The 26,778-nt window shown below is 45.0% G+C and overlaps 1 protein-coding gene across 1 annotated transcript in view; it reads left to right on the forward strand.

The window, feature by feature from the left end:
• Positions 1–26,778, forward strand: part of TICRR (TOPBP1 interacting checkpoint and replication regulator) — a 79,633-nt gene that overhangs the window by 12,366 nt on the left and 40,489 nt on the right. Inside the window, exons 2-9 of the mRNA XM_029574783.1 lie at positions 2,341–2,644; positions 4,261–4,502; positions 5,702–5,942; positions 8,771–8,900; positions 15,185–15,324; positions 21,879–22,091; positions 23,199–23,350; positions 23,775–23,875. Coding sequence (XP_029430643.1) covers positions 2,341–2,644; positions 4,261–4,502; positions 5,702–5,942; positions 8,771–8,900; positions 15,185–15,324; positions 21,879–22,091; positions 23,199–23,350; positions 23,775–23,875 — 1,523 coding nt within the window. The remainder of the gene's footprint in view (positions 1–2,340; positions 2,645–4,260; positions 4,503–5,701; positions 5,943–8,770; positions 8,901–15,184; positions 15,325–21,878; positions 22,092–23,198; positions 23,351–23,774; positions 23,876–26,778) is intronic.

Genomic DNA, 26,778 nt, shown 5'->3' on the forward strand with positions numbered 1-26,778 from the left:
AGTCATAGACATTTTGCAGCAAAACAGAATGCAAGAATTCAGAAACTTTGCTCTTTTCTACCCAGTCCAAGAAGTGAGTCGCAAGACGCTTTTCTCCTATCATGGTCCACGGGTCTACTCTACACCTTTTCCACCAATTCCATTCATTACATAGATGGTGCAGAAGTGCATGCAAGACAAAGTAGATATGATTCTCATAGCACCAGCCTGGCCGAGACAGCTATGGTATTCGTATCTTGTACAGCTATTGATTCGACAACCAAAACTATTGAGGGATTACCCGAGTCTACTAACTCAGGCGAACAGGACACTTCTCCAGCCACTTCTTCAATCACTCCATCTAATGGCATGGAGATTGAATGTGACATATTGGCATCTCTACGACTTCCAGGGCACATACAAGAGGCTCTTCTCTCTTCTTGGAATTCTTCCACATGCCACAATTATTTGTTTAGGTGGAAATGTTACCGAAGTGGTGTAAAACATGATCGATAGACCCTCTCCATTGCTCTCCAGAGATTCTAATGGACTACCTATATTGCCTTACCATGAACAGGTCTGCAGACATTGTCTGTAAGGGCTCATCTGTGCACCTTTGCAGCGTATCATGCCAGAATCGGAAATCTTTCCATCACAATGTATCTGTTGATTTCTCATTTCATGAAGGTCTTGCTTCACCTGCGTCCTCCAGGGATATCAACATAGTCCCGATGATTCTGATGACAAGCCCGTTTGAACCCATGCGAATTGCACCACTAAAATATCTATTTCTGGTAGTTATCGCATCTACAAGAAGAGTCTGTGAACTGCAAGCTTTAGTGCAAATCTGCAGTTCTTCCATGACAGAGTGATACTCGGACCACATCCAAAATTCTTACCGAAAGTAGTAAGTGCTTTTCACCTAAATGAATTAATCTCTCTGCCAATTTTCTTTCCCAAACCACATAAGAGTGAAAGGGAACAAGCTTTGCACACCTTGGATTGCAGCAAGCCCTGGTGTACTATAAAGAGAGACTGTAAAGCTACAGAAGAGATCGCCAGTTGTATCCTATGATCTTAACAAACCGGGTCTTGCAGTAACCAAGAGAGCCAATTGGATATCCAGCTGCATTCGATATTGCTATAGTACAATCTCCCTCCCACTTTCAGGGACGGTCAAAACTCAGTTTCGTGCCACTGCTTTTTCCTTGGCATATATGCAGAATATGCCCATTGCAGATATGTGCAAAGCTGCGACTTAGTCATATCAAGCCACACCTTCATGGTTCATTTCTGCATGGACAAGCTTTCAGAATCTGACAGTACAGTGGGGAAAGCAGTAAACGAGTTGCAAAAATAATAATAATATAAGGCATCAAGATCATGTTACCCTTCTAGGGATAAGATAACCCTCAGCTTGGGACTCCCCAAGAAAGCATGGCTAATGCAGCCTGCTTATCAACGGAAAAAAACATTTGCTTACCGTAAACGGTGTTTTCCTTAGATAGCAGGATGCATTAGCCATGTGTACCTGCTCGCCTCCCTGATAGTCTCTACCTATTCTACAATCTTTGATATCAACTGAGTAGACCAGAGCGGAATAATCGCACGGAACTGCCATGCATCAGCAGAGCATCACAGCTCTGAAACTTTGAGAAGATTCTGGATTGTGCGCTGTTGGACGACCTCACCCCGAGAAAGCATGGCTAATGTATCCTGCTATCTTTACGATAGCAAACTTGCTTTTCCTTTTTCTTCCTCTTCATTTATCCAAGAAAAGTTTGAAAGGATCATTTCAATGGAGGATCTTTTGTGTTTCAGATTATGTACATGTTTATTTAAGAGTTTAGATCTGTTAAGTTTTTTCTTCTGTTGCTTTGACCTAAGAATACTGGCTTTTAGCTTGAGTTGCACCATGGTAACTACCAGTGATGATGTCACAGAAAACGCTGTGTTCTTTCTACTAGTAGGGGGTGATAACCCACGGTCTGGAGTAATGTAGCACGATTCAAGGAAAGGAAATTATCAGGTAAGACTAAATTTCTCTATTTCTTGGAATGAGTTAAAATTGGGGAACTTTATGAAATCTACAAATTGTTTTGCTAATATCCACGTCAAACTCCATAAATTGTTTTTGAGCATCTGTTTTCAGATAGGTCATCATTACTGCTCTGAACAATATTTTTACTTATATGGGTTAAAAAATATATTTATTGTATTGGGCATTTCCTGGCCATGATTTTCTGCTATTATAATTGGTTTTTAGTAAGTTGGACTGCAGCATCTTTTACAGCTTATTGGATGATGATATTGTAACCAATCAGAATGCCACATTAATTAAAGTTATACATTTTGTTTTAGGTATGGGATTCCCCAGATCATGTTGGATATTGGACAATACTGGAATTAATTCAACTAGTGGGAGGCAGTGTACTGCCATCAGAAACTTTAATACTTTGTTCACGCCAATATATGGAAAACCAGCTTCACAACATAGAAAACATCTCCCTCAATGAAACAAACTTGGAAAGCTCGAAGCTCCAGGTCAAGCCTTACACCACAGACCTACCTTTTGACTCCGTTTTGAATCGTTTCATCTACAGTGACCTTGCCTTCAGAGCATTGTTTCCCCAGCAGGAAGGAGTATTAGTTTTTATGGCACACGGTAATAGCAATTTACAAACAAATCCATGGGCTAGTAGTCCAAGGTAGCTTGCCTACCATTATGTTTTGATAGATAAAAACATTCCATGCTTTACTAACAAGTGCACTTATGTTAGCATGCATGTGCTCAGAATATCAAGTAGGTGCATAGGAATTAAGACATTTGATTTTACATTTACATTTCTTACATTCATTGGGTTGTAGTTTTATTTTTACTTTATAAATAGAATAGAAATCTGTTTTAAAAAGGCATCTAAGCAGAGTCTTGAAAACTCACTTAGTTGGGGGGGGGGGGGGGGGGGAAGGGCCTGGGAAGGTGGCAGCATTTCTGCCCAAATTGGAGCCCTAATGGCAAGGACACCATATCTTAGGCCCCATCCAATCCACGATGCTCCCAGGAAGTCGGTGGTTGCACTGTTCTCTGTGGTTGTAAGTCTTGGGTCTTGCAGAAGGTTTTGCTTGCTCCTTATGGGGAAAATACGAGTACTGTCTTTACCTCCTCATTTCTGTTTTCCTTTCTTCCCCTTGTACCCATGGTTGGGATTTTATCTTGTTGGTTTTTTAAATTAATAGTTTTTAGGGGCAGTTTTTTGCTTCCATTGCTTTAACATAAGGATACTGGCTTTTGCCTACATTGCACCATCCTATATACTTGTGATTGAAAGCGTGTGTCCTCTCTTTTCCGTCTGCTAGTAGATTGTAAAAACCCATGCATCAGGCCTGGTTCAGCAAGATTCAAGGAAAGGAAATTAACAGGTTAAAATTTAAATTTTTCCTTAAACTTTAGCAGGCATAGTATTTTAATGAGAAGATGTTTCTCTTCCTGCTGTTGCTTATCAGACTTCAGTTTTAAGTATTTTATTGCTCACCAAAGTATGTGTGTGTGTTTGTTTTTAAATAACTTCAAAAATAGCTTTGAGGGAATATATTTTTGCCTAGATTCAGCAAGAATCAGTAAGTGCCGAATGGCCATGTAAACTAGAAAAAGTAATTTGACCTTCAGTTTTTCATCACTTTGTGGCCGTCTAACTACCAATCTTAGAAGCATTGTAGTAGAAATTCAATGGCTTTTGACAAGCATAAGGGAATTTGGTTTCTATTTTCCATGAGTAGAAAGGCATGTGAGAACTTAGTTTTTTAGTTGTAGCTCACCTCTAAGCTAGGTATTGGGTATTGAGAGACATTCTGTTGAATCCCAGAACATAATGGTGGTAAGTTTTGTTTATTTACAAGTATTGTAATACCACCTATAGCATAAAAACTGCTAAGTTGAACTGTTGTTTTTCTGTATCCTTGAGGTGAGCTGTTCTAAATCCATACTTGTACTACTGTTGAAACATTGAGGCAGAATAAAGCTACAGTGTTAGAATTGGTTGCAAAAATTAAAATAGTTGTCAATTTTCCAGTTTAACTAACTTTCATTGAAAAAATTTAAGGTCAATACTTTACTTACCATATTTAATCCCCATCTAAAAATGACTTTGTGTGTTGGGCACTTTTATCATGTACCTGGTTTGTTTGTTTTTTTCCCAAAATTCTATTTAGCTGATTAAACAAATTCCCATGTTTACTAAATTTGGGAATTTTTTTTGTTTGTTTTGTTTCAATTTTACCTAGGGGTGGAATGGCAGTGGAATTGTATGGTTGAATTGGAGCCTATAATTATGAATCAGAGATACCTGCGAAGTCCAGTGAAGATTACACTCAAAGGAACTGTGAAAGATGGGAATTATCTGAAGACCTGCAGTTTTAACACAGATAGTTGGGTGCTGTATAATTCCAAAAAACAAGACTCCGAACAGGCTGCAGTTTTATTTCATCAGCTTGTGAAGAGACTGGCTTTTGAAGATTTACACATGGTAATATCTGTAGCACAGTTACTGACAATCCTGAAAATTTGCTTCACCATTTAGTGACATGGACAGCCTTGTATCAATATATATTTAGGCTCATAGAGTGTCAAACCTCACTACTAGCTCATGTTTCTATAGCCTTGGCTATATTGTTTCTTAGATCTCCTTTTAGTTTCACTTTTTTTAGAATAAAGATGCATACCTCTTACTATCGCTTGGTCCCTATATTTTTTAAATCTCCTTTTTTGGAGTCTGCCGTTCCCAATTTATTCATACCTTTGGTGTCTCAGGGGTTCTGATTAAAAAAAAGAAATCAGCACAGTGGGTATAGTATTCTAAAAAACCTAGAGCACTAATATGTCCTTGGGGTATAACTGCCAGCAGAATTATCTAAATCAGTTTGTTTTTTTTGCTAGTACTGCTGCTTTAATGTTGTAAGGCGCTCCCATTTTTCTGTACCATGTAATCTTATTATATTTCATCTATCCTTTTTTTTTTTTTTTTTTTTAAATAAGTATAAAATTATGACCATTTAAAATTTTATGTCTTCACACAGTGCAGTTTACATTTAGCAGGCTACATACCTTTCAAAAGTACTAATTGTTGGCTTGTGCATTGCTGTGATAATTTATATCTTTTACATTTGTGGTTTCTTAATTCCCCAAGTACCGACCCGCTGTGTTGCTTTCTGAGAGGCTCTGCTCCTTGCTGTAAGCTCTGTTTTAACTGTGGAGGGCAGCAAATGTACTCGGAGCATTTGAGGAAAGGAGGTGTGGGGGTATGACTAAGCAAAGTGCGGCTCCGCTGACAGCATCTTATATGCCAAATGCCAGCATTAGAAATAACTGCTTCTGGCAGGTGTTGCATCCTGCTGTGCCAGCTATATGGCTTTCTCTCAATACTTGGCATACGTTTAGAAGTAACCTGAGAAATACTAGTGGTGACTGTCTAATTTAACATCTGAATGGGAAAAGCTAAATGAGGCTAACAGAATAAAACAGAGTGCTTGTTTCTTGTTAGGCTTTCAGCAGGGGAATGGTTGCTGCGCTGGCAGGTACCCCTATTTTAGATAACTTTCTACATTTTTTGCTGTAGCTGTCTGGCATTGCAACAGAGCTTAAAAGAAAGCACAGCCTCTCTGCCTGCTGTCTGTATTATTAGTGTTCCGTGTTTACACAATGTGCATTTGATTTTTATTTTGCTAGGTAGCTGATGTATCGACGTGTGAAGACTTGTCCCCAAGCACTGGAATACTGTCCCCTGTGTCTGACACTGTTGCAGTTCTTACTGTTGTTTGCAATGAGAAAGCAGTTGGACTTGAAAGACTTTTTTCACAGGCACCTGTGACAGAAAGCACAGAAGAGATTGCTTCTGATCTCCCAGACATTGTTAACAGCGTATTGAATCATATTTATAAATCTGCTGAAGATGATTTGGCACCTACCAGTAAGTTAACAAATTCAGAAGTCTTTGTGAAAAGGGGGAGGAGATTTGCTACATTTTTCGATGCCTGCATTAAGAAAAAGTACTGTCACAGTGACGGAGCAGGTGGAAAACATTGCTTATAGATTTTCTCATTGACTACTTACTGCTTGCATGCCAGGGCCTCTGGGAGTGTTGGGTGTGGGCGATATTTGTGATCCTTAGTGGAAGGAGGTGAATGCTGAAATTTTATGGGTCTCCACATTCTCCAGTTCTCTGAACGCTTTTGTTATGCAAGTTCAGATAGTTGAACCTTCTTTTTTTTTTTTTTTTTTTTTTGAGTTGTATGTTACATAGCAACACAATAGATGATGTCAAAAAAGATCAGCAAGTCCATCCAGTCCGTCCCATTGTTCTATGCCACACTGCAAGGATATATTCCAGTTGCCAACCATAAGGCATATGACCGCTTATAAGAAATCTTAGAGGCAGTGAGAGATGAGGGATATTGTTAAGTTAGATTACACTGGTATACCATCCCTTTCAAACAAATTTTGACCTGAAGCAGTTCACAGTATGAAGTTTCAGTGGGGTAGACTCAGAAACAACATCAGAAAATATTTCTTCTTGGAAAGGGCTGTGGATTCCCAGTGGAATTGGTGGCAACAAAAACTAATGTAATTTAAGTAAGCTTGGGATAAACACAGAGAGGATCCTTGTTGACAAGGAGGTAAAGAGGAGAATAGGGATTGACTGTTGTCTGGCATTACACCGAGAGGGAGGTAGCTTGGACTAGGTGTCATATTATATGACTGGTAGAAACAAGATTGGGAAGTTGCCGTATTGCAGACAACCCATCCTTTAGTTCCTCTAGGGCAGAGGGAGGAGAGAGGTGATGAGAATAAAATAGAGACAGATAAAAGAAGCATGTCACAATAGTGCAGGTCATGGGGCAGCTGGGTTGGTACTAGCAGGTCAGTTCTGACAGGCTGCTGGTGCTTATGCACTGTCTAACAAGGCCATGAGCTCTAGGGGACTGGATATTCAGCTAGCAGCCTCACGTACTTTAGTGGCTGTTTTGGATTGTTATGAGGAGGAAGGAGTTGGACTGAGAGTGAGATTTTGTTGATAAAGATCCAATGAGGATGAAAACAAATCCTGACCTGAATAAGGTGTGGTATTCTACAAGTGGTCAAGTTTCTGTGGTTGGCAGCTGGGATATATCCTTGCAGCATAGTACTGGGTAAATTGGATGGGTTGATTAGCGTTTTTGTACTGTCATTTACATAAGAAAAATATCTTGAGATTGACCAAGGTCCATCAAACCTAGCATTCTGTCTCAGATGATGGCAGTCTGGGTCACAAGTTCCCAGCAGATCCCAAAAAGTAGATCTGTTTCTTGTTGCTCACTCACAGCTTTCTGTAGTCTACCTAGCTAATGATGTGTTATGGGTTTTTACACAGGAACGTGTCCAAACCTCTTTTAAACCCTGCTATACTAGTCTTAACCGAATCTTCTGGCAACAGATTTCACAGCTTGATTTGTTTTTAAATGTGCTGATTCTTAGTTTTATGGAGTGTCCGCTTGCTTTAGTATTTTCTGAAAGAGCAAGTGACGGTCCTTTATTTAGCTCTTCCATGATACATAAACTTCTATCATGTCCCCTCTCATTCATCATTTTTCCAAGCTGAAGAGCCCCTAAAGTCTGGAGGTATTCTGTCCCTTATGTCATTTTAGTTGCCTTCCTCAGCGACTTTTCTAGTTCCACTGTCTTTTTTTGAGCTGGGGCAACCAGAACCGCACAAAGTATTCGAGATGCAGTCACACCATGGTTTGATACAGAGGCACTATGATACCACCGCATACACAAAGTTGAGGATTTCAATGTGTTCCTAATATGGAACGTGGCATTGTGGGCCTGTAGTTGGGATTATTTTCCCGTGTGTGCATCACTTTGCACTTTTTCACATTAAATTTGAGTATCTCAATGGAAAATGAGTCCCCTATTCTTGCAAGGTCTTTCTGCAGTTCTCAGCAAAGAAGCAGGATGGCAGTTCTCACATGTTCACACACGGGTGATGTCATCAGATGGCGCTCATCATGAAAGTTAGACTTCATGGTTTCTAGAAGCTTGAGCATGCTCCACATCCATATGTGGCCCCTTTAGCCTCATCTTTTCTACAGAGCCCACATGTCATGGTTCTCTTTTTTTTTTCTTTTCTGTTTCATTAGAGTTTTTCCTTCTAAGTGGTAGGAATCATTCATCATGGGGTCCCGCAGTGTTTTTCTTCTTTCCTAGTTTGTTTTTTAGTATTTTATTACATTTTCTTTCTTTTTCAATGGTCGCAGTGGGCACTAGTATTAGTGAAACTGAACATCATCAGCTGTGTTTCTTGTTTGATGTAGTCGTTTGATTTCGCCTTGTGTTTTTGTCCAGTGCCCAAAAATGACAAGAAGGCCAACAGCTTCAACGTATGACCTCCTCCCCTGCCAGGTAGAAACACATCTTGTCTATCATGGGCTCCCATGATAGATATGTGCTTTGCCTGAGGAAGGACAGTGACATTGTGGGGTGTTCCCTGTGCAGAACCATGTCCTCTAGAGGTCTAGATAATGGAAAAATTGAAAAACTGATTTACAGATGTTCTAGTTAATTAGGGTCACCTAGAAAATCTATTACTCTATATGCAATTCTTGCAAACACCTGAAAAATTCTTGTCATTGGGTTATAGTGTTCAGTGGTTAAAGTTTCCTCAATCCATGAATCATTTATGTTGTATTCCTTTTCTTTAAGATTGAAAATAATCAATTTTGCATGTTAATTTCGTTATTTTTTTTTCATTGCAAAAAGTGATTCCAGTTCCAGAGTGGGCACAGCAGGAATTAGCTAGAAGCAATCGGTGGAGTTCCTCAGTTGTTGAAGGATGGTATCCTTTCTCTCAAGACCGAGGAGCAAGTTCTAGTTTAATGGAGACGTTTAGGTAAAAATATCTGAAATATATTTTTGTTCTAATCCATAGGGACTGCAAAGTGCAAAATTTCTATGTCTGCTTGTTGAAATCACATTTACCTATTTTTGTGAGATTTGTTTTCTTTGCATACTGCATCAAATAATGGAGATGTCTCATTCTATACTCAAGCAAAGAAAATCAGTTGTGCAACCATTCTCATTCACCTCAAAAGGAATTGGTATGGAATTACCATGGAACTAAACTTGAGGAAGTTGCATAATAAGTTTGTCCACTCTCTAATGCAGGGTTGGGGGGGGGGGGGGGCACACTGGCTGCCCAATCAGGAAAGAATAAAAATGGCTATGTTGAGTCTCAGTGCTGCGAAAGCACAGCAAGTTCAGGAGGGAGGGAGCTGCCAGAATGTAGTGACGACATTGTAAGCATGCCAGGATGTAGCCATGTGTCTCTTTTGGTGAGCAAGAGATAGTCTTGGGGGAATTCTGCGCAACTGCGGTGTGCAGAATTTGCACACACTTCCCCCTCCCCTTGCACAGAATTGCAATTTTCTGTGCAGAATTTGGCGAAGATGGAGAAGGCCCCGGCATGCCATGCGCGGAGCTGTCCCACTCGCGGCGAAGATGGAGCAGGCCCAGTGAGAGTGAGTGTGTGTAGAGGTGTGTATGTGTGTAAGACTGTGAGCCTGGGGGGAGGTGAGAGAGAGCGCATGTGTGAGGGTGTGTGTGGGTGGGTATCAGAGAGAGGGAGCTTATGTGAGGAGATTGTGAAGGAGTGTGTATTTTCTTGTACATGCCCAGATCAGTCCAGACTTCTGGGTTTTGCCTCCCCTCCAGCAGATGGAGATGGAGAAAGTTTTACTGACATTGCAATATAACCCGAGGTGCCACCTGCAGTCCTTCAATGTTTCTCTGTCTCCAGCAGATGGTGGAGGTGCAAAACCTGCAGTCTGAGACTAGTTTAAAAAAAAAACAAAAAAAAAAACAAACCCAGAACTGGACTTCTGGAGATTGCCTCCCAAGGAGTTGCTAGGTCCTGATGGAGCCATCACCTCTGGTTTCTGAGGCAGACGAGCAGGGGGTTGGGGAGCTTTTATTGCTCAGTCCTTGATCGCCAGTGAAGGGCTGAAAGTCTTTGGATTTGGTCTGGGATTACTTGCAAGTTCTCAGCTCTGTCCTCTACATTGGAGTTGGTTCTGTGCGACCTCTACTTTCAGTGTACCTCCGTCCGTCCGAGCCAGTCTCTCGTGGTGGCACAGTCTGGACCACTTACTGCAGGGGGTGGATTTGGAGATCCCACAATGGATCGTCATCACCACGGATGCCAGTCTCTCCAGCTGGGGAGCGATGTGTGGCAGGCACAGGGCCAGTGGACGTCAGAACAAACAGCCTGGCCTATCAACCGTCTGGAGACGAGAGCAGTCCGTCTGGCAGCTCATGTGGTTCCTCCCACAGGTCCAGGGCCGAGCGGTTCGCATACTCTGACAATGCAACAACGGTTGCTTACATCAACAGGCAAGGCGGGACCAGGAGTCATCATGTGTCCCTAGAGACGGACAAGCTCCTTCCTTGGGCGGAGCTCCATCTCTCCCATCTGGCGGCCTCACACATTGCGGGAGTGGACAGTGTCCAAGCGGACTTCTTGAGTCGTCAGCACATTGATCCTGGAGAATGGGGAATCATTTTCTTTTTATGTAACTTTTCCTCTTCCCTTCCTTTTCCATTTCCTCCTCTCTATCTGTTTTATGTAAATCGAAGTGATGTTCCATATGAACTTCGGTATATAAAAGCATTAAATAAATAAACTATCTGTAAGTGCTCCTTGTTTATTTTAATTAACAGGAATTCATGAGTTTTCACCATATTAAGGGCTGTATTCGGTAATGATTATTTTTTTTCCATAGGGAAATTAGGGTTAGAATATGACCATGCTTTGTGTGTTTTAAGGAACTGGTAATTTCCAGGACTTTGCAATACAGTTTGTGAGAGATTTAGTTTGTTTTCTCCTTACTAATTTTAGTGAAAAGATCATTCCCTGTACTTACCCAGATCAGTCCAGACTCCTGGGTTTTGCCCCTCTTCCAGCAGATGGCGATAGAGACATTTTCACAGCCACTGGCACATAATCTGAACCTTAAATTTAAAAAAAAAAAAAAAAAAAGATTTTTGTGCTTCGAAAGGAGTTCCTCTCCCGGGAGTTGGCAGTCCCTGGTGAGGGCATCCCTCCTGGTTGTAGAGATGGGTGAACAGGGGTTGGGGACCCCAACTTTGTCTTTGAACTATATTGGAGGTGAAAGTTGTTTGTCCAATTCCCTCACCTCTTGGAGTTCTGGGAGAAGCCTTGGCCATTCTTCTATTTCTATTTTTTTCTTGTACTTTATAAAGTTTAAAAAAAAAAAAAAAGAAAAGGGAAGAAAAGCAACGAGGGCAGTGATCAACCTTTCTCTGTTCTCCACAGCACCGGTGGTACAGGGAGGCAGCTTTGGGAGGTAGATTTGTTTTTCTCTCCTGCTCTCCCTGTGGTCATTTGTTGCCCCGCTCGGTTGTTGGCTGCACAAGCGAATTGGCATTCTCTATGCCAAAAGAAGTCAGTTTCTCCCGAGTGTGGAGAAACCTCCACCCACCTCTCTCGTGCTGGCTGCTGTTCCCGGTGCCTTCCTGGAGGGGATGGCACATCAGGAGGGGCTGCAGGGGCATCTTCTTTGCAGCATTGGTCTGGGGGGCCGAAAGCTGCGCTGCACGAGGCTGTTGATCCTTTCCCGCTGAGCACCGAAATGGCAGCCATTTTGCAGACCTTCGCGGCTCCAAACTCAGAGCGGGGGGGGGGGGGGGGGGGAAATCTCCTGCCCACGCTTTCACTGGCTGATCTCAGCCCCGACTTGGGGGGGGGGGGGGCTCACGTAGGCAGTCGGAGGAGGACTCAGATACTCTGGCAGATGATTCAGAGAGTTTTGTTCTTTTTTTCTCCAGCGTTTTGTTGTTTTAATGCACAAGGCTTTTTTTGGCTCGCAAGGCTGTGGGCCAGCCCTCTCGCAAGCGAAAAGCAGTAGGTCCCCTGCCCAAGAAGAGGGCTAAGGTGTCCGGGGCCAGGAGGATTCAGAGAGTCTGAGGGCAATTCATGTTGGAGGCCGCCGGCGATGCTTCCTCAGAGGATTTTGATAGGGGATTGTCTCTGGGGGCTAGCTCTCTAGACACTAATCCGGTTCAGCAGGGTCCCGCCAAGGAGCTGGGACCTTGCCCACTGTTGGAAGGTGACGATCCCAAAGTGATTAGCCTCTTTCAGAAGGGGGAGCTGGGAACCCTGATTCCACATGTCCTGGCAGAGCTAGACATAGCAGTCCCTCAGGGGGATCCTGACCAGGAGGAAGTGACCCAATTAAGGCGGGGTCTGGCCAAGATTTTTCCTTTTCATAGCTCGGTGAAGCAGGTGGTGGTCAGGGAGTGGGATACTCCAGAGACTGGCCTTAAGGTGAGCAGGGCTATGGACAAACTCAAGGAAAAACTGGAGCTCCTACGAGTTCCGAAGGTGGATGCCTTTGTCTTGGTAGGCACAAAGAGAACAACCATTCCAGTGGCAGGGACAGCGCTGAAGGATGTGCAAGAAGCTAGAGATGCAGTAAACTTTTCCAAGAGCCATCTTCTTCCCTCACAAGTCTTGAGTTTTCTGTGCGTGTGCTTCGATACCCATGCGAGAAAGGTGTTTCTCACAGAGGAGTGGATGTTCAAGTTACAGTCCTAAGTTTGGAGTCTTTTGCAGGCCCGGGTGCCCAGGGTCTGGGATTACTTACAGGTCCTCGGCTCCATGGCGTCTACCTTGGAGCTTGTCCTTTGGGCATTTGCTCATATGAGACCTCTGCAGCAGGCATTGTTAACATGATGGGACCCGGTGCCTGAGCAGTTTAATCTACATCTACCACTACAGACTCTGCCAGGTCCAGTCTGTCATGGTGGCTATGTCCTCACCATATGAGCAGTGGAATGGACTTGGAGGTGCTGCAGTGGATAGTGGTCGCTACCGATGCCAGTCTCTCCATTTGGGGAGCTGTGTGTCAGTCCCAGTCAGTACAAGGACAATGGTCGTTGGAGGAGGCATCGTGGTCCATCAATCATCTGGAGACGAGGTATGGTTAGCCCTCAAGGCGTTCTTACCTCTTTTGCGCAAATGCCCGGTCCGGATCCTGTCCGATGCCATGATGGTTGCTTACATCAACCATCAGAGGGGGTACCAAGAGTCGAAAGGTAGCTCAGGAGGCAGAGATGCTGATGTGTTGGGTGGAGCAGCATCTGTCCTTGACAGCAGCCTCATATGGCGGGATCCGAGAATGTGCAAGCCAATTTTCTCAGCCATCAGCGGTTGGATCCCAGAGAATGGGAGTTGTCGGAAGAGACAATACATCTCATTACTTGCAGATGGGGCTTTCCTCATATGGATCTCATGCAACTCGGCGGAATTGAACAGCAGAAGGGGTAGATGCCCTGGTTCTTTCTTGGCCCAGCGACGTCCTTCTATATGTGTTTCTGTCATGGCTTCTGGTGGGCAAGACACTGAGGAGAATAGAGACTAATCTGGAACGGGTGATCTTGGTGGCTCCGGAGTGGTCTCGGAGGCCTTGGTTTACGGGATCTGGTCAATCTAGCAGTGGACGGACCACTATGGCTGGGGCATCTTCCAAACCTGCTATATCAGGGGCCCATATTTTCCGACCAGGTGGCTTACTTTTGTGTAGAGGCTTGGCTTTTGAGAGGCAGCGTTTAAGAAAGAAGGGATATCTGAAGGATGTTATTACTACTCTGTTGCAGGCTCAAAAGACTTCCACATCTCTGACGTATGTTAGAGTGTGGAGGGTTTTTGAGACTTTGGCGCACTGTCCAAAGGATTGATCCTCAGCAGTAGTCAGTGGTGCAGATTCTAACTTTTCTGCGGAAAGGGCTGTCGAAAGGTTTGTCATTTAGCTGCCTGAGAGTGTAGGTCTCAGCCCTAGGTTGTTTTCGGGGCACGGTTCTTGAAACGCCCCTAGTGACGCATCCAGATGCCGTGCATTTTCTCAAAGGGGTAAAGCATTTACGCACCCTGGTGTGTCCATCTTGGAGCCTTAATTTGGTCCTCAAGGGCATGTGTGCAGCAACGTTTGAGCCTCTTAAGAGGGCCACTCTAAAGGATTTCACTTTGAAGGTGGTAATCTTGGTGGCTATTTGTTCGGCCAGAAGGATTTCTGAACTTCAAGCCCTGTCATGCAGGGAACCCTTCTTACGCATCTCAGATTCAGGAGTATCGCTAAGATGGTTTTGTATTTTTTGTCAAAGTTGGTTTTGGCGTTCCACTTAAGTCAGTCAGTGGAACTTCTGGCATTTCCAAATCTGGAGGTTGGCGTGCCTCATGCAAAAGAATTAAGGCGCCTGGATGTCAGAAGGGCTTTGTTGCGATATCTAGAGGTCACTAACAGTTTCAGATTGTCGGATCACCTTTTTGTACTACTGAGTGGTGCAAAAAAGGGTCAAAAGGCATCAAAAGTCACGATTGTGCGTTGGTTGAAGGAGGCTATTGGTTCCACATACATCTGTCGAGGTCGTTCTGTCCAGAGAGGTTAAGGACTCATTCTATCTGGTCCCAGGCGGCCTCCTGAGCAGAATGTCAGCTAGTGTCGCGCAAGAGATTTGCAGGGCGGCTCCTTGGAAGTCTTTACGTACTTTTGCCAGACACTATCGATTGTATGCCCAGGCCTCAGACGTTGGCAGTTTTGGTACAAGTGTACTTCGAGCGGGACTCTTGCGGTCCAACCCCGGTTAGGGACGCTTTGGTACGTTCCAGGAGTCTGGACTGATCTGGGTACATACAGGGAAAGGAAGATTGGTTCTTCCCTGCTAGTTTTCATTTCTGTAGTACCATAGATCAGTCCAGAGTCCCGCCCTTTAGGATAGGGTGAATTGGAGAGTCTGCCTGATCTGTCCTTTTTGTTTTTTATTGTCTGCAGAATAGCACAGGTTTGTGATTGCTTCTTGAAGTTTTTATTACTGTCTATTGTTGTAAGTTGTTTTCCATTTCCCCTGCTCATTCGGAGGATATTGTTTGCTTAAATTTGTTAGAGGTATTGCTGTCTTAGCTTGGGTACTAGTAATACTGAAGGACTGCAGGTGCTATGCCAGGTTATGTGCCAGTGGCTGTAAAAATTTCTCTACCTCCATCTATTGGAAGGGAGGCAAAACCCTGGAGTCTGGACTGAACTGTGATACCACAGGAATGAAAATTAGCAGGTAAGAACCAATTTTCCTTTATTTCATCTTGTCATCATTTTTTTCTAGGTTACTGCAAAGTGTTTCTGCTGATGAAAAGGAAGAAAGTTGGAAGTCTGCTGTGGATTTGACAAATTGTTTATCCGAGTTGTACCAGAGAAAATCTAGTGATGAGTCTAGCACTCCTGGCCATAGAGTGCACAAAAGATGTAAATATTGTGCCATTGCTTTTCATAGTCTTCAATTACCTCTCTTCTGTGCCTTAATGAGTCAAGATGCGTGTTGTGCATTGTTTTACAGTTTACAGAGAGCCTTGCCTTTAAAGGAGGGCTGACTGATAGAATTACTGCTAGCTATTTCTGTAGCACAGCTATAAAATAAAATGCTGCATTGGTGACTTGCTTTTCTGTTAAGTCTTTTGTTGACTATTGATACCCAACTTGAGGCAAGTCTTTAAGTCTGCAGTAAAATCTGTATTGAAAATGGAATATTTCCACAAGCTGATTGGCATTGAGAAACAAGGTTATTATCTTGAACTAAGGGCCTATTTACATAGTAACATACTAGAGGATGACAGCGAGACTATTTGGCCCATCCGACCTGTCCATACTAAGGGTACATGCCAGCTGCCAGCCACAATGTGAGACCACCTACAAGATTTCTCCTTGTTCATGACGGTCTCTTTTCTTGTCTTCCCTTGGATAGAAGAGCATACAAGATCCCCACTTAGTTCCCTTCAGCACCCACTTTTCCCATACCTAATTACAAAGCCCTGTAATAGTCTATGGAGCCAGCAATACTAACGTGGCCATTGCCCAGATATCTGGCTTCCTAGGTCTTCTTTGTAGCCTGCTAGACAGACACAGCTTCTAGTCAATTCTTCCATAAGTCTGCCAAACAAATCTGGCCACGTGGTTGCCTGTTTCTGGTTGGACTTCTAACAGTTCATATTAACCATATTAGCAATGCATTCCTGTAGTCCCAGTGCTTATTGTTGAATCGGGCAAGTATAGTGCTATGAAGACTTAAACCACAAGCTGCTAGCCTGTGCTTTCTTCTCTCTCCATTTTTAGCAGCTAAGGATCCTCTGTGCTTATTCCATGACCTTTTAATTGCCATTCTTGTTTTAGTTGTTCTATTCATCCCGGGAGGGCATGCCATGCGTCTGCTACACTTTCTGTGAAAAAATGTTTTCTGACTTTGCTCCTCAATCTACTGCCTCAGAGCCCCCTATCATAATTCCTTGTTCTAGAAACATGTTTGCTTTCTTGTGCATTAATAATACCCTTCAGGTATTTGAATGTCTCTTATATTGTCCCTTTCTTACCTATACTCTAATGCAGTGGTTCTTAACATGTGTGTCGGGACACATGTGTTTCTCAAGCTCCTGGGAACTGTGTTGCAGGTCTAGCAGAAAGCTGTTCTCTACTTAGTCCAAGCAGGAATTGGCCTCCTTTATCAGACATGACAGGAGGCTGCTTTTGCTTCCTTCTCTTCTTTCTAGCCCAATGAGAGGCTGTTCCCTCCTCCACCCAGAACAGAGCGAGATATCACCTTCTCTTTTGAGCCTGGCAGGACATCAACTTTTATTTTCTCCTGCCAGGCCTGGCAGTAAGGTTACTGGTGCTGTCTTCACCCCTAGGGGCCTGGAAGTGGCAGACAGCAGGAGCACGAGGGAAAGAGTTGTGTGCTTTATACACATAGATCCAGTGTAGACTTCTGCTGCTTCTCATCCTCTTCCTCTCCCCTAATGCTTTTTGTCGTCATCTATTGCTGGAAAGGAGGGCAGGGGAGACTCTAGACTGGACTGAAAACTTTTCTACTGGCTAGGAGCCAGGAGGAGAGAATTTCCTAGTTTGTAGCCAGATGGACTCAGGACCAATGGGTATTGTGCTGTTCTGCTAGCAGATGGGAGATAAGTCAGATTTCAAAGCTGACGTCACTCTAGATATACCCCTGCAGTAATCTCAGCTCTTCAGTATCTCTCCGTCTCCTAACAGATGCGGACACTATCCCACACACATTAGAATAGTGTTAAGAATTACAGCAAAGAAGAAACAAAATTTACCTTAAGGAAGGTCGAGCCCGGCTCTCCTGCTGTGATACCTAAAGGTCCCTCCCCCAGTCGAGAATTCCTGAGGTGATCTCCGATATCCCTCAGAGGTGTGCCTTGGTCCGGCAGCCGGTTCCCGGTATGGACTTAGCCCCCAGTGTGGCTGAAAGGCAGTGGGTGCAGAAACGAGCGAGACGGTGAAGGTAATTCCTTATCCCCCCGCAGCTGGAGACCGTCCGGCACATGATCGGAAAGCACCGAGACAGATAAGGAAAAATCTTTAAATTCAGGTCTCCGGTCTCCAGAGCTCGGATTGCCGTACCAAATCCGTCCCCGGCGAGGTTAGAAGGGAGCACCGATCGGGTTGAGCAGCCTTGCTTGGGCTAGACCCCGATCCGGTGCGAGGGTCCACACACATGGAGACCCTTGGGGGGGCCTACATCTTACGTGCGGGGGTCGTCGGCACCATCTTCCCTTCTCGACCGGCGGTACGAGCGGGGCAGGCTAGGCGGCTGAGATGCCTAACTTGCGCGCGTCCAATATAGACACGCGCATAGCAGCACGCACAACTGAGCACACCCATGCGCATAACTACACGCACAGCTGCGTTTACAACTGCGTGCGCGCAAACACATAGAGACAATGCCACCGGCACCCAAGAAGGCCAGAAAGCAGTCTCTTTGCACAGCCTGCCACATAAGAGCTGCGCAGCCTGAATTAGAGTCCTGCCTGTGTCAACATTGCAAAGAAGCCCAGGGGAAACCAAAGCCTGGTCCCTTACTGTCGGGAGATGGTTCCGGAACTACTGACGATAGCTCCCCGGACCTTTGCATCTCCAAGATGGCTTCCCCACAGGGAGGGTACCTCTGGGGCCCCTACTTCGACTCCTCCTGGGATTAACATGGACCCAGGGACCTTCTCCTGGTTGGAATTTTTCCAAGGGCTGTAAGCCTTCATTCAGGCACAATCAGCCCCAGCTGCACCCCAGGCTCAACCCCTGCCGGAAGCACAGGATCCTCCCAGCCTGGCTTGGATGCCTCGAGACCATGCCTCGCCTAACCAAGAACTTCCCTAACAGGGACCCAGACACCTCAGATGATGTGAGTGACTCCCTGGAAGAAAGAGAGATCCCTCCAGGAATGGAACCATTCCGAACCATGCTTTGCTTCTTCCACAAGGATGAATTACCAGCCCTTCTTTCCCATACTCTGAAGATGCTGGGTATTCCTGGCACGGACCCTATGGCGAAACCAAAGAAGAACCCCATCTTGGTGTCCCTTCGTAAGGCCTCATGCTACTTTCCAATGATGGAAGCCATCCAGGAGCTGATTGACCTGGATTGGGATGCCCCAGAGGCCAGCTTCAAAGGGGATCGGGCCTTGGAAGCCCTATACCCCCTAGAACCAGCGACCAAGGAATACCTGCGTTTCCCGAAAGTAGACACTATGGTCTGTGCCGTCTCAAAGCGAACGATTCCCATTGAGGGAGGGGCTGCATTGAAGGACACTCAGGACAGTCAATTGGAATCCATCCTTAAGCAGGCCTTCGCAACAGCAATGACCCTGCAGATTGCTTTCTGCTGCGCACTGGTGGCAAGTTCCTGCTTGCTCCTCGAAAGAGAGGCAAATAACTCCGGAACCTATACCAGTGAGACGATGGAACCTGCAGCAGCCTTCCTCACGGACTCAAGCTCAGACTTGGTGCGCACCTTAGCCAGGGGCGTTGCCTCGGTTAGTAGCAGCCAGAAGACAACTATGGCTATGGAATTGGTCTGCGGACGTGACATCTAAAGCGAATCTCACGAGAATGCCTTTTAAAGGATCTCTCTTGTTCGGAAGCGAATTGGAGAAGTTAGCCAGCAAATGGGGCAAATCCCCAGTGCCTCAGCTACCAGAAGATAGGAATAAAAGATTTCGGCATCCCTCCCCCAGAAGAGCCAAGGGCAGAGGATCGCAGCGCTTTAGACTCTACAGGAACTCGCAGTTCCAGGCACCTTGTCCCTCCGGAAGGTCCCAGCCCTTTCGGAACAGACAGACCACGAGGGGAGCAGGCCTGGGGGCAAGCTCCAGCCGTGCTCCACAATGAGAATGGGCCGACCCATCCACAGGAAGAGGATATAGGGGGTCGACTTGCCCTCTTCTACCAAAGATGGGTTGAGATAACGTCTGACAAATGGGTTCTAAAAATTATTCGAGAAGGTTACTCTCTGGAGTTCCGCAGCATCCCTCGAGACAAATTTATGATGGCACCCTGCCACTCCCACTCCAAGAGACTGGCAGTAGAAACCACTCTAATAAGACTACGCAGTCTGAAGGCAATAATTCTGGTTCCCACGCCCCAACAAAATACGGGGCGCTATTCCATTTATTTTCTTTCCCAAAAAGAAAGGATCATTCCGGCCCATCTTGGACCTCAAGAATGTGAACCGTCATCTGCGGGTTCTACACTTCCGTATGGAAACTCTTCGCTCCGTAATAATGGCAGTACAACTGGGAGAGTTTCTAACCTCCCTGGACCTTTCCGAAGCTACCTTCACATCCCAGTCCATCTGGATCACCAGCGCTCTGCGATACTGGGTCACCATTACCGGTTCCGAGCGCTACCCTTCGGCCTAGCAACCGCCTCCAGAACTTTCATCAAAATAATGGTGGTCATGGCGGCAACACTGAGGAAGGAAGGGATTCTGGTACACCCTTACCTGGACAATTGGCTAATCAGGGCAAAGTCTTCGAAAGACAGCCGGCAGGTGACCAGCAGAGTCAAGAGCCTACTGCAGAAACTCTGTTGGGTCGTGAACACGGACAAGAGCAGTCTGCAGTCCTCTCAATTGCTAGAGTACCTGGGGGCCCATTTCGACACCAAACAGAACAAAGTCTTCCTTCCTCCTCCTAGGAGAAGGAAACTGATGGAACAATTACAATGGTTGATGATCAGTGCACGTCCCAAGGTATGGAACTATCTTCAAGTCCTCGGCCTCATGGCATCAACCCTGGAGGTCGCCCTGTGGGCAAGGGCCCATATACGATTGCTCCAGCGCACCTTACTGTCACGATGGAACCCACTGTCCCTGGACTACTCAATTCGCCTCCAACTACCAGCAGAGGTATGTTCTCATCTCCAGTGGTGGCTACAGGAAGACCACCTAAGCTGAGGCGTAAGCCTATCCCCACCGAACTGGATCTTGTTCACCACGGATGTGAGGGTGGGGAGCCCACTGTCAGGAACTGACGGCCCAGGAACAAGGAAGAGGCGGAGTGGAACACAAACCGCCTGGAAGCTCGAGCAGTCAGACTAGCGTGCCTGCGATTCAGCCACAGACTCCAAGGCAAAGCAATTTGAGTAATGTTGGACAACACAACAACGGTTGTTTACATCAACCGCCAGGAAGGAACCAAGAGCCAGCAGGTGTCTCTGGAGATAGACCCTCTCATAGCATGGGCGGAGATAAACCTACAAGGGATCTCGGCCTCCCACATCACAGGAAAAGACAACGTCTCAGCAGACTTCCTCAGCAGAGAGAGCCTGGACCCGGGGGAATGGATGCTGTCAACCACAGCCTTCCAACTGATAGTAAATCACTGGGGCCTCCCAGCCATGGATCTACTGGCCACCTGTCTCAGTGCCCAAGTCCCCAGGTTCTTCAGCCGCAGACGAGAGCCATAATCCCAAGGAATCGACGCTCTCATCCAGACTTAGCCAGAGCAAGACTTACTGTATGCTTTCCCCCCATGGCCACTACTGGGCAGGGTCATTTGCAAGATAGAACATCACAGGGGACTAGTTCTACTAGTGGCCCTGAATTGGGCAAGACGACCATAGTACGCAGACATGCAAAGACTCCTTGCGGGAAACCCTCTGTACCTACCTCCACACAGGGACCTTCTCCGGCAGGGCCCAATTCTCCATGAAGATCTATCTCGTTTCTCTCTTACGGTCTGGCCCTTGAGAGGACTCGCCTGAAGAAGCGCGGTTGCTCAAAGGCCGTGATTGACACCCTGCTCCGAGCACGCAAGTTCTCCACATCCCTGTCATACATACGGAACTGGAGAGTATTCGAAGTCTGGTGTGAGGACCGCGGGATTCTCCCGCGGACAGCCAAGATTCCCAAGATTCTGGAGTTCCTACAGGACGGTATGAAGAAGGGGTTGTGTCTCAACTCCCTCAAGGTCAAAGTAGCTGCACTGGCCTGCTTCCGAGCAGAAGTGGACGGTATCCGGCTATCCTCATCCGGACTTGTAGTCCTCACGAAACCCACCCACCCCCTGCGGAGTTGGGTCCGACACGTTTTATTATTTTATTTTTGGCTAAAGCTTATTGCTACAAACGAGACTGAAGGGAGACCCCTGTGGATCAGGGAATTATGGCATGCTGGGCATGCTCAGTGGGCTCAGTGTGCTAGTCAAAAGTTTCTAGAAACTTTGACAAAGTTTTCCGTGATAGGGCTCCGTCCAGTGACGTCACCCATTTGTGAGGACTACATCCTGCTGTCCTGGGATAACACCTATTACAAGGTAAGCAATTTTGCTTTATTTTATTTTTTAAAATCTTTTCTCTGCTTTGCTCCAGCAATATCTATCTTGGTGAGCATTTCAGTATTACTGTTGTGCCATGGACTTTCTTATACTATATTTTTGAAGTAACTTGAGGCCCACTTAGGGCTTTCTTACCAGGTGTAAGAAATAAGTTGTTGCTACTAATGTACATTCCTAGGTGGGATGCCTCGTACTCCAGTCAGACAGAAAATGAAAACCATGTCCCGCTCCCTGCAAATGCTTAATGTGGCCAGGTTGAATGTAAAGGCTCAGAAGTTTCAGCAAGATGGATTGCCACCTTCAGCTAATGAGAGAGGATCTCAGAAACAATCAAAGAGAAGGTCCACAGATAAATTGGAAGAAAAAGGAAAATCTGTAAAAAGTTGTATGGGTAGGTTCCAGAAAGCACAGGTTCTTGCATCCTTTTCACAACTGTGTAGTGTGACCTTTACTGATGATTACCATAATTTTCCAAATTTAATATGTACCCAAACTTCACTATCAATATTACAAAAAAAACCTAGTACCTGGTTCTGTAGCTGCCTTTGTCATCATACCACTGGCTCCCAAGTATGCATCTGCTGCTGTGGATCACTGCTCGCTTGACTTCTTTATCCTCCACCCATGGTTGTATTCCAAATTTCTGAACCCCGAACACACAGGGCCACCATACGCTTGTGGTGCTTGATGACCTTGCAGCCTCCAACTTCACAGTTTGTTTGTTTGTTTGTTTGTTTATTTATTTATTTATTTATTTAGTATACCGACATTCGATCGAGATATCACATCGGTTTCCAGATAACAGGTTGAATAGGGCGAGAACTGCCCTATTTTACATTGTAACAAGATAACAATTAATTAAACATTTAAACATTGACTGCAGGTAGAGGAAAAAGAGACTGAGCAGGCTATGATCTGCACCAGCAGCCACATGCTAGGGAGCCAGCAGTGCAGAGACTGGAGGCAGATGCAGGACCAACTCTGAGGATTGTGATTTGGATCTTAAATTTGAAAGTTTTATGTAAAAATAATTTGTTCTCTTACATTCAGCGTGTGCTGTACCCATTTCTTATATGTATTATTCACTAGATGTTCACAAATAGTATTTTGCAATGAAAGAAAAAGCTTTTTTTTTTTTTTTTGTTTCCATATATATGCAGCTTCCATTCTTAGCCTTTATTTAGAAGAATAAAATGCATACTGTATATGGAAAATTATGGCAGGGCTGTGTCCATCTTCACTCATTCAGTTGCCTGTTAATCAGTAGTGCTAGAATTAGGAGCATAGAAGATTGCATTTAGCTTGTGATTTAATATTGAAGTCTGCAACTTGGGGAGATAAAATAGTTGTTCTACTTGAAAGCTAACTAGCAGATCTGATTTGACTACTAATAGTTTAAATATAAGGGGAAGGAGCATTTCCCATGTCTTTACTAACAAATCAGGAACTGGAAATCTCATTAGTCTACCTGTTTAATTTTTATTCTTTTATTTTACAGACTTTAAAACAGAAAATGAAATGATTTCCTATTTAAATGATGATTATCAGAAAACTGTAGCTGAGGGAGATGCTTCATTGTCATTGTGCGCCCATAGTGCAATTGCAGTCATTAAAGCTTTTCTGAAATCCCAAAGTACTGAAAAATTAGAGGTAATAAAACAAATCACTGTGTATAATAGCCATATCTGTTCTGGGCTCCTTTTCTAGCTAAGTGCAATTTTGTTTGTTTTCCATTTGCAGGTAAAACAATAATTGTTGACAAGTTTGATAACACAGTTTGGGCAGTTCACAAGCTATACTAAAATACATTTTTATTCATTACTGTAATAAGAGCCCAAACATGTAAGCTATAAACTGCTTGTACAATTTTTTATTCAAGATCGATAAAGTAAGATGCCATGTTTTAGCAGAAGAAAGATTCTTTTGTGAATGATTAGAAGTGAAGCTTAGTCAAAACTGTATTGTTCAAACTTTGCCTCTTACTTGCATGATTTGTGCTCCAATGTTAGCAGGTACTCGATTACAGGCACGTTACTGGTATGTATAGGAAGTGTGACTGTGTCTCTGTTTATAGGTGGAGTGTATGGATACAGTCCGAAATTACCTGCTAAAGACCAGCAAAACCATCAGACAGCAGTTTGGGAAAAGCCAGGACAAAGGAATTAAAGTTCGAGAGTAAGATGTTGCTTTGTATTATTTTGACTTCATGTTCATTTCTCTTACTCCTTGCAATGCTTTCAGCATCATTTTATTTGTCATATCACACATTGATCGCTTGTGTAAATTGTGCTGCTCTTAACTGTCTTTATGCTAGTAAGCCAAATGCCTGACCAGTTTGTTTTGAACTCTGTCTCTGCAGTCTCACTGTCCTGAATAACATAGTGTAATTGCCATGTTACTCCACTGGATTGTTTGAAAGTAAAGGTCAATAAATAAAAAATATAAAATGATAGCTTTTTTTTTTAGACTAGCTTTTGGGAGTTAAGACTAAACTCATTTTGTTTTGACCCAATGAAGGAAAAGTTGGCCTACTAGTCAGATATGTTAAGCTAGTCCAATGCAAAGGTATCCCCTTATAATTTTTTTTAACCTTTATTCTTATGTAATTGCACAAAAATTGTATCTTGATTGACTGGGTTCAAACTGAGTATATGATATGATTTTTTTTGTTCTTGTTGTTTTTAACTGTGCATGTTCCCGATTATACTCCAGATCAATCCAGCCAAGTGGATTTTGCATCCCTACCAGGAGAAAGAGGCAGAGAATAAAAACTTTTCAGGCACTGCTACATAACCAAGAATGCCACTTGCATCCTCAGTATTTCTTTCTCCAGCAGACTAGTTAAGATTGAAGAAAAGATAGGAGAAAGAACAGAAGGAAGTCAAATTTAGAAGATGTGCTCCCTGTGGTGTGAGGCATCTTTGTGGGCCATCCCTCAGGTCGAGCCTGGCGAGTGGGGGATTGGCAATCCCTGTGCTACTTTAGCCTGCATCATCCAGGGGATTGGAAAGTTAGGGGTCCTGGTTCCCTCCTTCCGCCTGAGGTCTTCGCCCCCACATCTTCACCAGGAGCAGGGAAGTATTTTTTTCTTTCTGCCTTTGCCTGGTTGTTTTGTTGCAGTGCTGCTCCTTTAAAAAAAAAAAAAAAAAAAGAGGAAGTCAGGTTAAGGGCTGTTTGGCGGTTCCTTGCTCGGCAGCATGTGGGGAAGGAGCAGCAAGTAATCTCCCGACTCTCTGGGGATCAGGGGCGATTCGGGGGCAGGTAAAGTTTTTCGCGAGCATGACGTCTTATTTTTGGAATGGTCGAGAGGCTTGGGTGCTGATGCTGCGTGCGTCTATGATGGTGCCGCGCTCAGAGCATGGGAAGTCATGTTGAGCTTGCAGCTTCCATCGTGCGTGACTCAGCTTGGCTGCACTGTTTGCAGACTGTGCTGTCGGGGGAGAAGGTACCTGAGCAGGACCGGCAGGAGGAAGGAGAGCCACCCGTTTACAGGAGCCCGTCAAGAAGGCTTTGAGAGAGGCTGATAGCATGGCTGGATCATGGCAAGAGGCATTCAGTCCTCTGTAAGCCTAGGGATTCCCCTCCTCCACAGTTGTCTCCTGTGGTGCAGGCTGGGTTGGATGACCAGGTGGATGCAGGAGCCTCTGAGGAGGTCCCTCTGGATGACGAGGGAAGAGTTTTCCCACAGACTTTGTCCTGCTTATGTACAAGGTCTATTTGGCCAGGAGAAATGGAGGGGTAAACAACCTCTGACCCAGAAGTTGCAGCGGCTCCCCAAAAGAGCTAGGGTGGTTCTGACTGAAGGGTTGGGGGGGCCTCCTGCGCTGTTTAGGACTTGACCAGCCAACGGCAGAGGATGATTTGATGGAGTCGCAAGGATCCAATGAGCCACAGGATGACCTAGGTGGTGGTCCTGGGAATGATCCAGTTTATCCTGCTGGGACAGATGCAGATGGCGATAAGGGCTTGCGGATCCCAGACAAGACTCTAGTGGCAGAAGAGGATGACCCTTGGGTGGTTGGCTCTCCCCCAAATTGTAGTTGAGACCTTATTCCCCAGGTGTTGGAGGAGCTGGGGATCAAAGTTCTCTAGGAGGAGACTGATAATGAAGCTGTTGTGGGTTATCTGATAAGTTTTTACAGGGCGTAGACCAGGATCACCTCGGATCAATGGGTCCTGGAAGTGATAAGAGACTGTTATGCTTTAGAATTTTCATGTCCAATCAGGGAAATTTTCTTGGTCTCCCATTGCGTGTCTTGCAACAAACGAGAGGTGGTTCAAGAATCATTGCAGTGCCTTCAAGGATTAGGCACAATTGTTCCTGTGCCATTCAAGGAGCAGGGTCGAGGAAGATACTCTATTGATTTTGTGGTTCCATAAAAGAAGGGTACCTTTCGCCCTATCCTAGACCTGCAAAAGGTCAATGCGGCACTCCAAGTTCTTCTTTTTGGGATGGAGATGTTGCAAACCATGATAGTGGCAGTATGTCAAGGGGAGTTTTTGGTGTCATTAGATTTGCTGGAGGCCTATCTGCACATTCCCGTATGTGCGGAGCATTAGAAGTTTTTGTTTCATGGTGCTGTGGCAGCAATTCCAGTTTCATCTCTTCCTTTTGGGTTGGCAGCGGCCCCAAGCACATTCACTTGGTGATGGTCGTGGTGGCTGCGGCACTACAGAAGGAGGGAATTCCGATTCACCCTTATCTGGATGGCTTATCCAGGTGAAGTCTGAAGAAGAATGTTGTCAGGAGGGTCATGGAGATGCTATGCTTGCTAGGCTGAGTGGTCAACATAGCCGAGAGTCATCTAGTCCCGTCTCAGTCATTAAAGTACCTGGGAGCGAGGTTCGATATCCGGTGGGGCAAAGTGTTTCTCACCTGGGAGAGAGTAAGGAAATTGCAGGTGCAGGTGGTTCGTCTGTTGTGGCTGCCAGGACCTGGGATTATTTGCAGGTTCTGGGTTCTGAGGCGTCTATGCCAGACTTGGTGCCATCGAACTTTGCTCACATGCCTACTGCAGAGGGCACTTTTGTCCCGGTAGGACCCGTTGTCAGGAGTTTCAGCTGCCTTTACTGCTTCA

Source organism: Rhinatrema bivittatum, chromosome 13, assembly GCF_901001135.1.
Source record: "Rhinatrema bivittatum chromosome 13, aRhiBiv1.1, whole genome shotgun sequence".
Lineage (NCBI taxonomy): Eukaryota > Metazoa > Chordata > Amphibia > Gymnophiona > Rhinatrematidae > Rhinatrema > Rhinatrema bivittatum.